Source organism: Sinohyriopsis cumingii, chromosome 9, assembly GCF_028554795.1.
Source record: "Sinohyriopsis cumingii isolate HCF-2022 chromosome 9, ASM2855479v2, whole genome shotgun sequence".
Taxonomy (NCBI): Eukaryota; Metazoa; Mollusca; class Bivalvia; order Unionida; family Unionidae; genus Sinohyriopsis; species Sinohyriopsis cumingii.
In genome coordinates, this window is record NC_142969.1 from 116,851,529 (window position 1) to 116,864,611 (window position 13,083).

General features: G+C 36.2%; 1 protein-coding gene across 1 annotated transcript in view; it reads right to left on the minus strand.

Moving 5' to 3' along the window:
• The window catches only part of LOC149792526 (eukaryotic translation initiation factor 4 gamma 2-like), a 53,891-nt gene that overhangs the window by 17,911 nt on the left and 22,897 nt on the right, over window positions 1-13,083 (minus strand). Inside the window, exons 10-15 of the mRNA XM_089969584.1 lie at window positions 12,151-12,219; window positions 9,668-9,824; window positions 7,570-7,668; window positions 5,652-5,843; window positions 4,899-5,260; window positions 3,665-3,757 (exon numbers count right to left, since the gene is read on the minus strand). Coding sequence (XP_089825710.1) covers window positions 3,665-3,757; window positions 4,899-5,260; window positions 5,652-5,843; window positions 7,570-7,668; window positions 9,668-9,824; window positions 12,151-12,219 — 972 coding nt within the window. The remainder of the gene's footprint in view (window positions 1-3,664; window positions 3,758-4,898; window positions 5,261-5,651; window positions 5,844-7,569; window positions 7,669-9,667; window positions 9,825-12,150; window positions 12,220-13,083) is intronic.

Below are 13,083 nucleotides of genomic sequence, written 5' to 3' on the forward strand. Positions count from 1 at the left end.
AACCTGCTGAAAATAACCAATCACAATACAACATATACATTGATTCATATGGAAAGTTTAACACTGAATAAAATTTCTACTTTCAACTGCACTGCTCTGAAAGGAAGGTCTGTGCAAGTACAATGTATAAGGAAAAATCTGTGGTCATAAGCTAGTCATAAATACATAACCAATGACAGCAAAAACATAAAATGTAGGTCACTTAGACCTTTGTTTGTAAGGGTGTAGTATTAACAGGTAAGCATACAATTATCAAATTTCATGTTTTTAACAAGAACAGCGCCCAAGAAATGAACTTTAAAAGCAAAACTGAAAACCTGATGTCCATATGACCATCTGTTTAGAAGTAGCTATAACAAGGTTTGCAGCGTTGTTGCTAATGGCAACATTCTTATTTAGAATCAACCCGACATCATATGTAGCATGTCCAAACCATCATCCAGATGAATAAGATTTTAAAGTTTGCTGCCATGGTAGCCATCAGATAAGCAACATTTCATTTAGTTTCAACAAGGCATTACACAAAATCTCTTTGTGAAAAACACCAACTCAAAACAGTGATCCAATTTGGAGGAGCAGCAACAAGATTTTAAAGATGGCTATACTGACTATTATGCTGGCACCATCTGACTGTGGCATCTATGTATTCCAACAAGATCTTTGTCAATTCTAAATATGGTTAATATCAAATATCATAAGGGTCCCAACACAATCTTTCAGAAACAGTTTGTAAACTGCTATTAACAGACCTGCCAACCCATACAAAACCTTCTCAGTAAGGTAGTCGATTTTCTTCTGTAAGCTGAACCAGTTTTCAATAATGTGTAACAAAGTATCATGCACTGCTACTGTCAAACTGGAAAATATGCACTTAAAAATCCAAAAGTCTGATTCAAGACAAGTTGCCTAGGTAAAAATTGTGTTTAACTCAAAAGTCTGTATTGTTTCCTTGAACCTTAAGTACAGTTTCACAAACTACAATTCCAAACCCAATGGAGCTTAATGGCTTCTTGATATCTCTCAATCACACATAATCCTTATTTTTTTTAAAAAGTTCACACGAGCCATCATCTTTCTTGCCATGTGACACTGAAATCAACATGTGATCTCCACTAAATGCATTAGTTTTCCTTCCTGACTTTTTCCCCAAGAATCTAAAAAAACACATTCTTCTGTACTATTAAAACTTTTTAAGAGGTTTAATGTCCCTTTTGTCCCGACATATTGCTTGTTGGATGCCATTAAACAACCCCCCCCCAACAGCTTGATCATTCAGATGCTTTGGGGGGTGCTCACCAGTTATTACGTACTTTTGAGAGAGCGACGTAAGGTGAAGTTGTTTTCATTTAAAACATGCTACATTAATGGATGATATTTCTTTGGATATTGTACTTTTGGAAATTGTACATGATCTAAGCACACTACTAACTAAAATGACTGCTCCCTTGTGCTAAAAGAATCAGCTTGAATTAGTCTAAAGTACACTATGCATAGCAGCTACTAAAATAGGGAAAATTAATTTTGCCAGACTAGACAATACCAGCTTCTGAAAGTGCAATGAATGCAGGGATCGTCCTGGGCTTCGCCAATGTCGCAAATTGCGATTTTTTTTCCTTATTGGCGACAAAAATATCACATCTGGCGATTTCTTTGGCGACAGACTTTTTGGTTATTTAATTTGTACATACAATCATCGATTTGGACTGGATAAATTAAAAGGGAGAACGAAAGGAAGCCACAAACCTCACTAAGCAATGCATTGGAATCAATCTGTTACACAAACGATCCTTTGTTCGTATTGACAACCCCATCTTTACAGTGCATTAATCTGCTTATGCTGACATCTGGGCTGAGTACTGTATGCTGTGATAGTCAATCATGCTACCGAACTATACCTACAACTGACCGACTTCTGAGGATGCAAATAGAACAGATACAATTAATTGAATGGCTAATCCTTCTGTTATTTTTTTACATATACCAATACAATAGTTTTGCTGAACCTTCATAGAAAACTGATAACCTTTTAAGTACCGACTACTGTGTATAAATACAAAGCAAAGGGAAAAAATCTCAATCACAATTATATCTGTCGCCAGCGCAGAATTTTACTCATTGATCTTTTCCTTTTGCCATCAATCCATTTTACGGCTGCAGAGACTTAAACTCCGCAGCAAGAGACAGCAAAAAAAAAAAAAAAAATGTTTTGCATAATTAATAATGATAATTTATTTCTCAAAATACAGGAGTGAAAGAATCCCTAAATTGGGTGTGAATTTATGCTTATATATACGGTCCAATATTGCCAGGTGTTGACTCGTGTAAGTTTGGGGAATGGTGATCCTAGTTTGCTTGTCGAGAAAATACAGCATTCAGTGATCATTCTTGGGATTTAGGAAGCAATTCACTACAAGCTTTGTGAAGCTAGCCATAAGGGAGCATGGGGGGGGGGGCTGCAGAGAGACTACTGGTGTCATCTGTCAGCACTGTAGACTGTGAAAGTGGATTCTGTAAGATGAACCTCATAAAAACTGACATCAGAAATAAACTCTGCATCTCATCTCTTGAGAATTTAATGAGAATCAGCATGTACAGATGTGAAAAATTAGACTTTGAAACTGCATTCAAAAAGGGGGCAGCCCTAAAATCGCGACGGATCTTAATGTAACACTTTGTAACATTTTGTTAATGCCTGTTGTAATTACAGTATTAACTAACCCATCTTTTGTAATTTTCATTGCCTGTTACGTTAATAGACTAAATTAACACTTGGAAAAATGTACACTACTTGTTCTGGCGACACTTTTTGAAAATTGGCGACAAAATATTGAGGTTGGCGATTTTTTGGCGACAGCTTTTTAAAAGCCAGGACCATCCCTGGAATGAATTACCAAATATATAAGATGTAAAAAGAAGTTATCAGCTCTTTTTTTTATACAATTTACCTCTGAAGCTCAGGAAGTGAAAATGACCAATTGGAGCTAGCACTTTTTTGAAAGGTGCACATATGGAGTAAGGCCAAGCCGTATACTCTATAACCCATATTACACCTATCAATCATACACCAAAATAAAGGAAATGAATGATTCTTCAAACTATACCTAAGATATACAAGGTCTTTTTTAAACAGCTTCTATAACCAGTGAGGAAAGCCAGGGAAATTCTTTTTCCTTAATTCTAACCGATGCAAAATACAAAACTGTCGAGTGTCACCTTTGCATCACAAAATATGCACAGTTTAAAGCATCTGAGGTACTCCAGTATAGTTAGTCTGGTTCCCGGACCAATTTATCTAAATCTATTATGAAACCGAGATCTGAATCAAGCATGGACAAGCCAGTATCTGAATTTAACGGCAATCAATCATATTTCCATAATTTGTGATTTTATTGCACCAGTCCATATTTTAAGGGTCATTTCTATAAGAATTACCACAAAATCAAAAGGGTTGGCAAATCTGTATTAAAAGTAACTGATAACCATTTCCATAAAACCGAGCAATATTTGATAACACAGTATGGATACTGTGACATAAGCACCAAGGGATTTAAAACTCACCAAAAATGCCTAATCCCAAGATTAACAGAAATTCCCACTCATGGTTTTGTGAACATCTGCATGACTGCAGATGAAAACTCAATCATCTTGAACAAAAAGTACTCACCATGGCCTTCTCCACCTCCTCTTTACTTGCTTCAGCTGTTTTCTTCTTATTTTCTTTCTTCTCCAGCGGAATTTGTTTTATTGTAATAGGTGCCTGCAATAAGGATATTCTCAATTTTAGATGTACAGACTTTCACATTTTGCATTTTTATGAAATAGTCACAATATCTGCAAAATAATGAATTCATCAGCAGTTCAAGTCTCTTTACCCAAAATAACCATTTTATTTGCATGGGCTTGTTTGAACAAATGTTTTGACCCAATATGAGTAAAGGTGGAAGGAGCATGGGTTTGGTTAAGGCCTAGAAGGCAGTTCAGCTATTAGGGTTCAGAAGACTGGACTATATTTTGTAAGCCCATTTTAAAAACCAATATGACTGAAAAATATATCATGTGTTAAGAATGATAAAGAGTACTGAATGTCATAGGCATATGTATTATGATTCTGTCACTTAACAATGCCAGAATTAACCTGATGTTATGATCTGGCCATTAAGTAAAATGATACTTATGTGGTTGACTTTTAATATTTCATACAAATATCAAACAAATGAATTACATACCTTTCCCAGCATCACAACACTAAATCAACAAATTTTCTGCAGAATCCAGTACCAACACCTGCTTTTAAGCACTCATAAATTTCCCATTTTATTGTGCAAGCAAGCTCAACTTTATTGTTGAAGCCTGTTAAGTGACACCCCTGGATAAGAGATACATGCTTCGACAAAGGAGACAAATAAACAATACTTAGTTTCATATGGATAACAATACTTATTTTCATTTGGATAACAATACTTTGTTTCATACTTAGTTTCATATGGATAACAATACTTTCATATGGATAACAATACTTACATTCATTTGGATAACAATACTTTGTTTCATACTTTCATATGGATAACAATACTTACTTTCATTTGTATAACAATACTTTGTTTCATACTTACTTTCATATGGATAACAATACTTACTTTCATATAGATAACAATACTTACTTTCATATGGATAACAATACTTACTTTCATTTGTATAACAATACTTTGTTTCATACTTACTTTCATATGGATAACAATACTTACTTTCATATGGATAACAATACTTTCATATGGATAACAATACTTTGTTTCATACTTTCATATGGATAACAATACTTACTTTCATATGGATAACAATACTTACTTTCCAAGGATAATCTAAGCCAATTCCTTTGGTTCTGTTAAATAACTACTCACCTGTTTACTAAGCAAAGGATTAGGCATGCTTGGTCGTGGTTCTGACATTAAAGGTGGGTTCATTGGTGACCTTGCCGAGGAGGAAGCCTGAGCTGATTTTGGTAGCATAGTTGGAACACTAGGTCTAAGCATGGGGTTGAAGTTCCGCGAAGGTCTAAGGTTGATTTCCTCCTTTACTGCAGGTGGCGGCAGCCCTGTACCCATCATTGGCACACCTGCAGACATATCAGCTGGGATTGGCATTATAGGTGGCATCTGAGGTGAGAAAGTGCCTGGTGGTGGTGGTTGTGCTGCAGGTGACACACCAGACTGAACCTGGGTATGCTGTTGTTGTAGTCTCTGTAACCTTGGTGGCAGCGTGGCTGTACAAAATATACGTATATATTAAACTGCAAAGCTGAAGTACACAAGCTCTTTTTCTTAATTTAATTGTAGCAGTTAATTATAGCTTGTAACACTTTATATAAATGAAGAGCCATTCACCTAATTGTAGTTGTTTCCAAATGACATTTTGAATGCTCATGAAAAAACACTTTATAGGGATATTCCATTTAAACATACACAGTACCCAAGAAAGGCACTTTAAAAAAAATATGTTAGAGTACTCAGATTACTGAGTTCATGTGAAAATGATACAAAGTTCTAAATTGCATCTATGGTTGTCATGCTTCAATGGGTCTCATTCATCCCTCCATCCATTCATACATACACAAAGAGATAATATGTATAGATCCAAACACACACCATAATCACCTTTAGGCTTTTGTTGCATGAAAGCCTGAGACTGTGGTTGTTGTTGCTGTTGCTGCTGCTGTTGTTGCTGTTGCTGCTGCTGTTGTTGTTGCTGCTGTTGTGGAGAAAGTCGCCCTGGCTGTTGCTGGCTCAGGTTATTGTGCCTACCACCACGTGGACTCCCACCATCCTGGCGCTTGAAATTATTGAAGCCTGAAATGTTAAACACAAATGATTATCAATAAAAGCTAAAAAGCAGCTATTCAGAATTGATCAAACTGAACATAGATTGAATGTAACTGACTCAATTTACTTCTGCCTGTCCTCTTCCCATTCTCTCCCACAATCTGATTTTTCAAACAAATTTTCATTTCTTGGACTTTTATCAATTACTTTTACATGTACTTGTTCTAATTGATCTCTTATCTCAATTTTTCTCTCTTAGCATGGAGGTTAAAAAACTGAGTTTGAGAGCAAGTGTCTACTATCAGCCAATCAGGAATAATATTTCAAAAGCAACATTCAACACTGATCATGACAAAGAGTACCAAAGTTGAAAGTGGGGAAAAACTTCACTACTGGATGGTACGCAGGGGGCAGCCTAAGCCACCTTGTGGGTCCAGGACAAAGCCCTGGTTGTGGATCAAGGGTGGTAAAGTCCCTCACAAGCTAAAAACGGAGCAATTCTGACACTATAATTGTGCATGAATATTGTAAATGAACAATACACGATTCTGATTCTTTAATGTGATGCATACATTCACTGAATCATTAGGACATAAATTTATCGTAAATTTTGAAGAAAATAAATGCCTTTCTTTATCTCGACAAATTATCTGTATTATTATTCTGTTAATGTGAAAAGTCAGGAGTTGAACATAAAATTCAAATGGAAATATCTGATAATAATAAATTAAGATTTACTTCTATACCCATAGTGTGTGTCTGTATGTCTGTATATATTTTGCTTTTATTATATTATTATGAACTTCGTGATTCAGCAGAACACATCCAAGGAGCCTCAAGTGAATTGCATGAAAACTTCTGGCTGCTCTCTCAACAGTAAAATGTAATTTTCAAATTTACAATACTTAAGCATTGATTTTTTTTCCCTACTAAACTCTTTCCAACCACTTTAAGCCCCTATCCCACCCCCCAAAATAAAATCAATGGATTTTGATGATCAAATGGTGGGGACATTTTGAAGTCACAATTTCCATCATATGACGGAGAACTTGCACCAATGCATTTCATGCTCAGGTCCATGTGTGACCAATTGGTCCAAGTTAATCTGCTTTACCAATCACTGACATCTCACCTGTCATCATCGGATTGAGTCTCTGCTAAGCTAACCCCAGTAGTAAGAACCGCTGACCCACAGGAAGCTTTCTCACATACCCACTTTGTTCGAGCCCAAGACTCAACCCCATGCAGACAGGGGAGAGTTGACAGTGATCAGCATGGGTGAGCACTTGATTTGTTCTTTTTTGTTGTTGTTGTTCTAGGGTTTAACGCTATTTTTCAGCACAAGGTAGGCTATACATGGCGGCCAGTATAACTGGTGGAGGAAGAACCCTGGAAAACCCAGGGAAGAACCACCGACCCACGAGAAGCTACTGGCAGGCGTTCCCACGCTAGCCGAGCCTTGGACTCGAACAAACGCAGACAGAGGTGAGATGGCAGTGATCCAGAACAGTGAGCGCTTTAGACCACTCGGGGCCCCTGAGCACTTGAAACCAAGCAGCTACCTGGAGCCCCAGCTAGAAAATAAAATCATACAAGGATAGATGGAAAGATTATCTGAAAAAACATATACATATAACTGACAGATACTGATAAGACAAATTTTCCTTTGTTGTTTATAACTATGAGAAAACTATGAAAATTAATTTTACCCAAATAGCAAATAATCCAAAGTATATAAATAAATTGTCTGAACCTGTATTTTGTTGGTTATTTCTGGGTTTTCCCATGTTGCTGGAATAACCACCTGTAAAGCTGTCCATCTGAATTACACCGGGTCCTGTTCCCAAAGATCCTATGAAGAAAATTCAGTAATGGTTTTAAATATGATACAAAATCATGGAGTGCAATTCATATTATCTATAATAATAAACTTTTATTTGGACTGTGTTTTCTGTGTTTTCTCCAGTTTTCCAAGAAATGGGCCCATGAGGAACCACTAGGTCACAATTATGCAACTCTTCTCGGGGGGAGGGAGGGGGAGAGGTGCTGATCACTGAATTATTTATTATGAACTTTTAACTTCTGACATCCAACAATTATGAACACGTGTATGAACTCTTTTGCATTACTGCAACAATGTCATTCTTTGTCAATACTAAAGTTATGAACATTTTGTTATATCTTTTTGTTTCTCCAAACCTGTCATTAAATTCAATGCAGATTGGTAGGCAAAAATATAATGTTCATAAAACTATCTGCAGCTGCACGTACAGCATGTAATACACAAGCAGATTTATGCATGCAATGTAACAAATAAACGAGTGATTTAAAAATTAAGGAGATCATTTCTGCTATAGAACAAAGAGAATACTGTAATCCTGGATGCTGTTCATGTACTTAGGGTATCAAGGCCAACTTGGAAACAGTTTATGGGTCTAATTCTGTCACAACCCAAAATTTTGAAGTGGTTTAATCATTTTAAAGATGGATGTGAATCCACTGAAAACCATTGCATCTGCAAATGGTGAGTAGGAAAGTAAATGCTGTGAAGGAGTCAGACTGATGATGCTAAATATATAGTGGAATATATATGCTATTACAGGCATTCATGTCAAGTGTATCTGAAACAATGAAGAATCACACTAAGCTCAGAACAGTTTATGTAACATGGGTTCTGCATTTCTTGACAGCTGATCCAAAAGAGACTTGGATTGAAATCACCCAAAACAAAATATAGAAACCAGAGATGTTTGAATGATATTGTCACAGGTGTGAAACAGGGATTAACTTTTTGGAACCAGATGAGAGAAATTAATCAAGTTTGGATCGGAAAAGATGACCAGAGACCACAAATTGCTCTATGAAGTCAGGCAGTCAGGGGAGTTTTAAACATTTTTTAAAAAATGCAATAAGCCTGATCATCCAGATAGCTGTGCCTGACTGCTAGTTGTCACTGGACATTTGCATGCCTCTAAAGTGTTACGTTATATTTTGTGGAACACTACTAAGGCCCCCTCCCCCCCCCCAAATATGTTTCCTATTGCACTGGTTTTAAAATCAGGGTAGGTAGGTATTTTTCTTTATATATATATATATATATATATATATATATATACACACACACATACACACACATATATATTATAATGATTAGTGTATATATAATGTACTAAGCACTTCAAGTACTGGGCAAAACCAGCTCAATCAGATGCATACATGCCAACCCCACAAGAGGTATAAGCGTTATTATTGGCACAAAAAAACAATTTGGGCATAAAAAGTAAAATCTATATATTACATGCCAGAATTACAGCTTGTATGAAAACTACTAACTTGGTTCTGCAGCTGGTTAAAATTCTTGTCACAAATAGCAAAATCCATATGGATTAGATCCATAATACCAACACAAAATATACTGAAAATTTATATTCAGCACTTACTTAACTGGTCCACATGGTTAACTTTCATTGAATGACTGTTAACTGGAATTCTGCCATGAATATCATCATGTGTTCTAAGTGAAAACCATTATCCAAGATTCACCAAGGAACATAATTTGACAGCTGCCATGCACTTGAAAGTGCAGTTTTTCAGCGAATCAACAACATACAAAGAAATACAAAATGTCATTTTATGGGTATTCTGACTGTAAATGTAGAGATGTATGGGGAATACTTTGAGAAGATTTATTAAATATTTGCAAACTATTTAAATATCCTTCATATACGGGTTCTGATGTATACCAAGATTCGATGTTATGATGAATAATTGCTTAATTTTTTAAAATCAACAATTAACTTATTTGTCAAATTTGCTTTTTTTTCTTAAATCATGTCAAAGTATGGTCATACCCATCATACCCCCTCCAGGCATCCCAAAGAAATCCCCAAATGAGCCCAATGGTGGTTGTGACCCCTTCCACTGCAGCCCTAAATTCCCATTCGTCATGTTCATCTGTGGCCTGGAACCTCCCATCATCCTGTTTTGGTGAACGTACACTCCCGTTTCCTAAAAAGTAAGAAGTAAAACAGAACCTGCAGCTGTATGATCTCTAAGATAGGGATATTATACAAAAGAGACAAAATTGAATGACTTTGTATTCAACCTGCCATTATTTAATTCCCATAATGGGAATTTTGCAAAGAGGATAGTGATTGTATATAAAAAAAAATGTAACCTTTACCCAGTCAATCTTCATACATTTAAGCAATACTCATTGCAAAGTTAATGACCTGTCTTGTGTCAGACATTCACATGAAAAAGTAAACATGCATGGACAATGATAAATGGTACAACACAAGATCTGGTGGCCAGCCAGCACCATTCTTCATATAATTCTCTTTGATATACTATTCAGAGTGTTAAAACACGATCAGCCAATCTGATTCCAGATCATCTCAACAATATGTAATAAAGGCCAGTCATAGTAAAACTGGGAGACTGACGCTCTACTGGGCAAAAAAGTTTATAGCAATTTAAAATAAGATAATTTCATGTAATTGTCAGTAAGATTTTCTAATTAGCTGCTGTAGTACTCATCATGGATATCAGCAAAGCACCAATTTCATTTACGACAAAGTGGACATCATTAGAAGTCTTACAGTGAAAACTTGTGTTATAGTGACAAGATTTTTAGATGTATGACTGGCACAATTTTCTTTTAGGACCAACAAGTCTACTGCTAAAAATCCCTTATCCATATTAATAAGCTATACATTTGGCGAGCAATAGAGATAATATTTTCAAGATGTAACTTTCCATTCTGGAGCAGTTGTTGGTGTTGGGTTTAATGCCATTTTCAGCACAAGATAGGTTATACATGGTGGCCAGTATAAGTGGACAAAGAACCCCAGAAAGAACCACTGACCCACGAGAAGCTACTGGCAAGCTTTCTCACATATCCACATTGGCTGAATCCGAAACTCGAACCCACGCAGACAGGTGAGATGGCAGTGATCCTAACAGTGAACGCTTTTAGCCCACTCAGCCACTCACGTGCCCCCCATTTTGGAGTAGCAATAATAAGATTTTCAATATGACTGCTGTTGTGGCCAAAACTGTACATCAGATTGGCCCCATTTTCATTCAAGACAGACTAGATATCTCAAGAAGTCTTCTGGTGAAAACCGCTCATCAATATGACTTTCTGTTCAAGTATAGTTTCGATAAAATCCTTTTACATTGCTGCCATGATGACCATATTTATTGTCCAAGTGGCATCATTTTTATTTATAGCCAGCTAGAGATTATTAAGTCTTTTAGTGAAAATCCCATGCTCATCCAACCATCCATTCAGGAGGAGTAAAATCTAGCTGCCATGGCAGCAGAATTGGGCATCAGACCAGCACCATTTTCATTTATTGCCAACTAGAAAAGTCTTTGCATGGAAACCCCATGTTGACAGAAGGATTTCAAGATGGCCAAAGAGCCAGCCATAGAGGATGTCAATTCATTTAATACCATGGGATGAATGTGTCTGTGTAAAGTTTCATGGCAATTCTCACAGTAATTTAGGAGGAGTAGCAATAACAAAAGGATCAATCACAGATGTAAACTCTTTGGGAATATGACTTGTAGAACTAAATATCAGATCTTGGTTTTAAGAGCAGATAATCAAACTCAATCAAATTAAAACATGAATCATGCATTTAAGTACAGGAACTCCCTATTATACAAATGGGATGTATTCTTGAAAGTTGCTTCTTAAGTGAGAATTTGTTAACTTAAAGGCAATAATTAGAAATAGGTGTCCTGATAGATTGCTGCATGCTATGTTCACTAAGCCTTCACCTACTTCATACTGCATGCTATGTTCACAATGTTTACTGTGTCAAGACTTAACAAACTGTCTGGGTTTCTTGCATTTAGTGCTAGCAAGTGATGATGACAAGTGCTTGGAACTCGTATCAGAGTATAAGGTATTTTCAAATAAAAATGACTACTACTCCAAGTATAGTCTAGTGCAGAGGTTTCCTCCCTTTTTAAGCACAAAGGACACTTTCTTACCAACAAAAAGAAAAATCTGCGGACCCCCACCTGCTAATAGTTGTACTTTAAGGCTCCCTTTGAATAATCCAGTTGCCCCTCTGGGGTCCATGGCCCACAGGTTGGGAACCAATGGTACAGTGTACATAATGAGCAATACATGTAAAAAGACAGCAACGGGATGTGCAAGTGGTGGTGGATAGAGATGGCAATGTGAGCATATCTGACTTTGCATTTCATTATTCAATGTTTAAAAAAACAAGTAGTGTATTCTTTAACTTCTTTCCTGAGGCAAGTCTGTCTATGAGTAATTTACTGCAATATGACCAAAATAAAAATGTCAGCTTACATCTGCTGCTTCCTGCCTGATCTGTGTAATTGTTTTAGGTCCATGATCTCCACTTCTTCGTGGCTTCCACTGCAAAAACAGATGTGGACATGAATGTAAATACCATTGGTTACATTTTTTTATATTCGCAATAGAAGAATATTTGCAATTACAAGTTGGTATTACCTGCATAGTTTTGTTCCTCTCATCTTTTCACAACGCTTTTGAACATACTGTGAATTATGTTTTGATGGGATAAGTTTTCATGATTGTAAAAAAATGCTGTAGGCAAAACAAAAAAGTCCTATTGTTTTAGAAGATTAATAACATAGTTGGGTTTTTAAATTTTATTGGTTGCAGAAACCGAGAAATATACACACTGGTAGCACATCTCGATAAAAAAATAGTTAATTTACAGCGCTGCTGTATTCTTCATTCAAAACCACTCCTCCAGTTTATGATTGTGTGTGTGTGTGTGATTTCGGATTTTCAACATCACCATTTTCATTTAGGACTAATTGTAGGTATTATAAGAAGTCTACTGGTGAAAACCTCAAGCAGATATAGCCATCTACTAGGAAGGAGTAGAAATAATATTTTCATGATATGAATTTCCATTCATGAGAAGCAAGAAACCAATTTTCAAGATAGCTCCTGTGGTGACAATATTGTACAATTTACAGCCTAGAATATAATTTTTTTAAAGATAAAATCATGCACCAGGAGTTACAAAAAATAGAGCTATACATAACACTATAACAAGAGGACTTTCAAGATGGCTGCAGAGGTGGCAATGACATGATAAGAACTCTTTCAGTGAAAACCCCATGTTGTTATGACCATAATGAGCATAGTAGATATAAAAAGTCTTCAAGTGAAAAGCCTATACTGATATGACTATCCATTCAGGCTTATTAGCAATAACACAATTTTCAAGATGGCTGCCATGGTGAC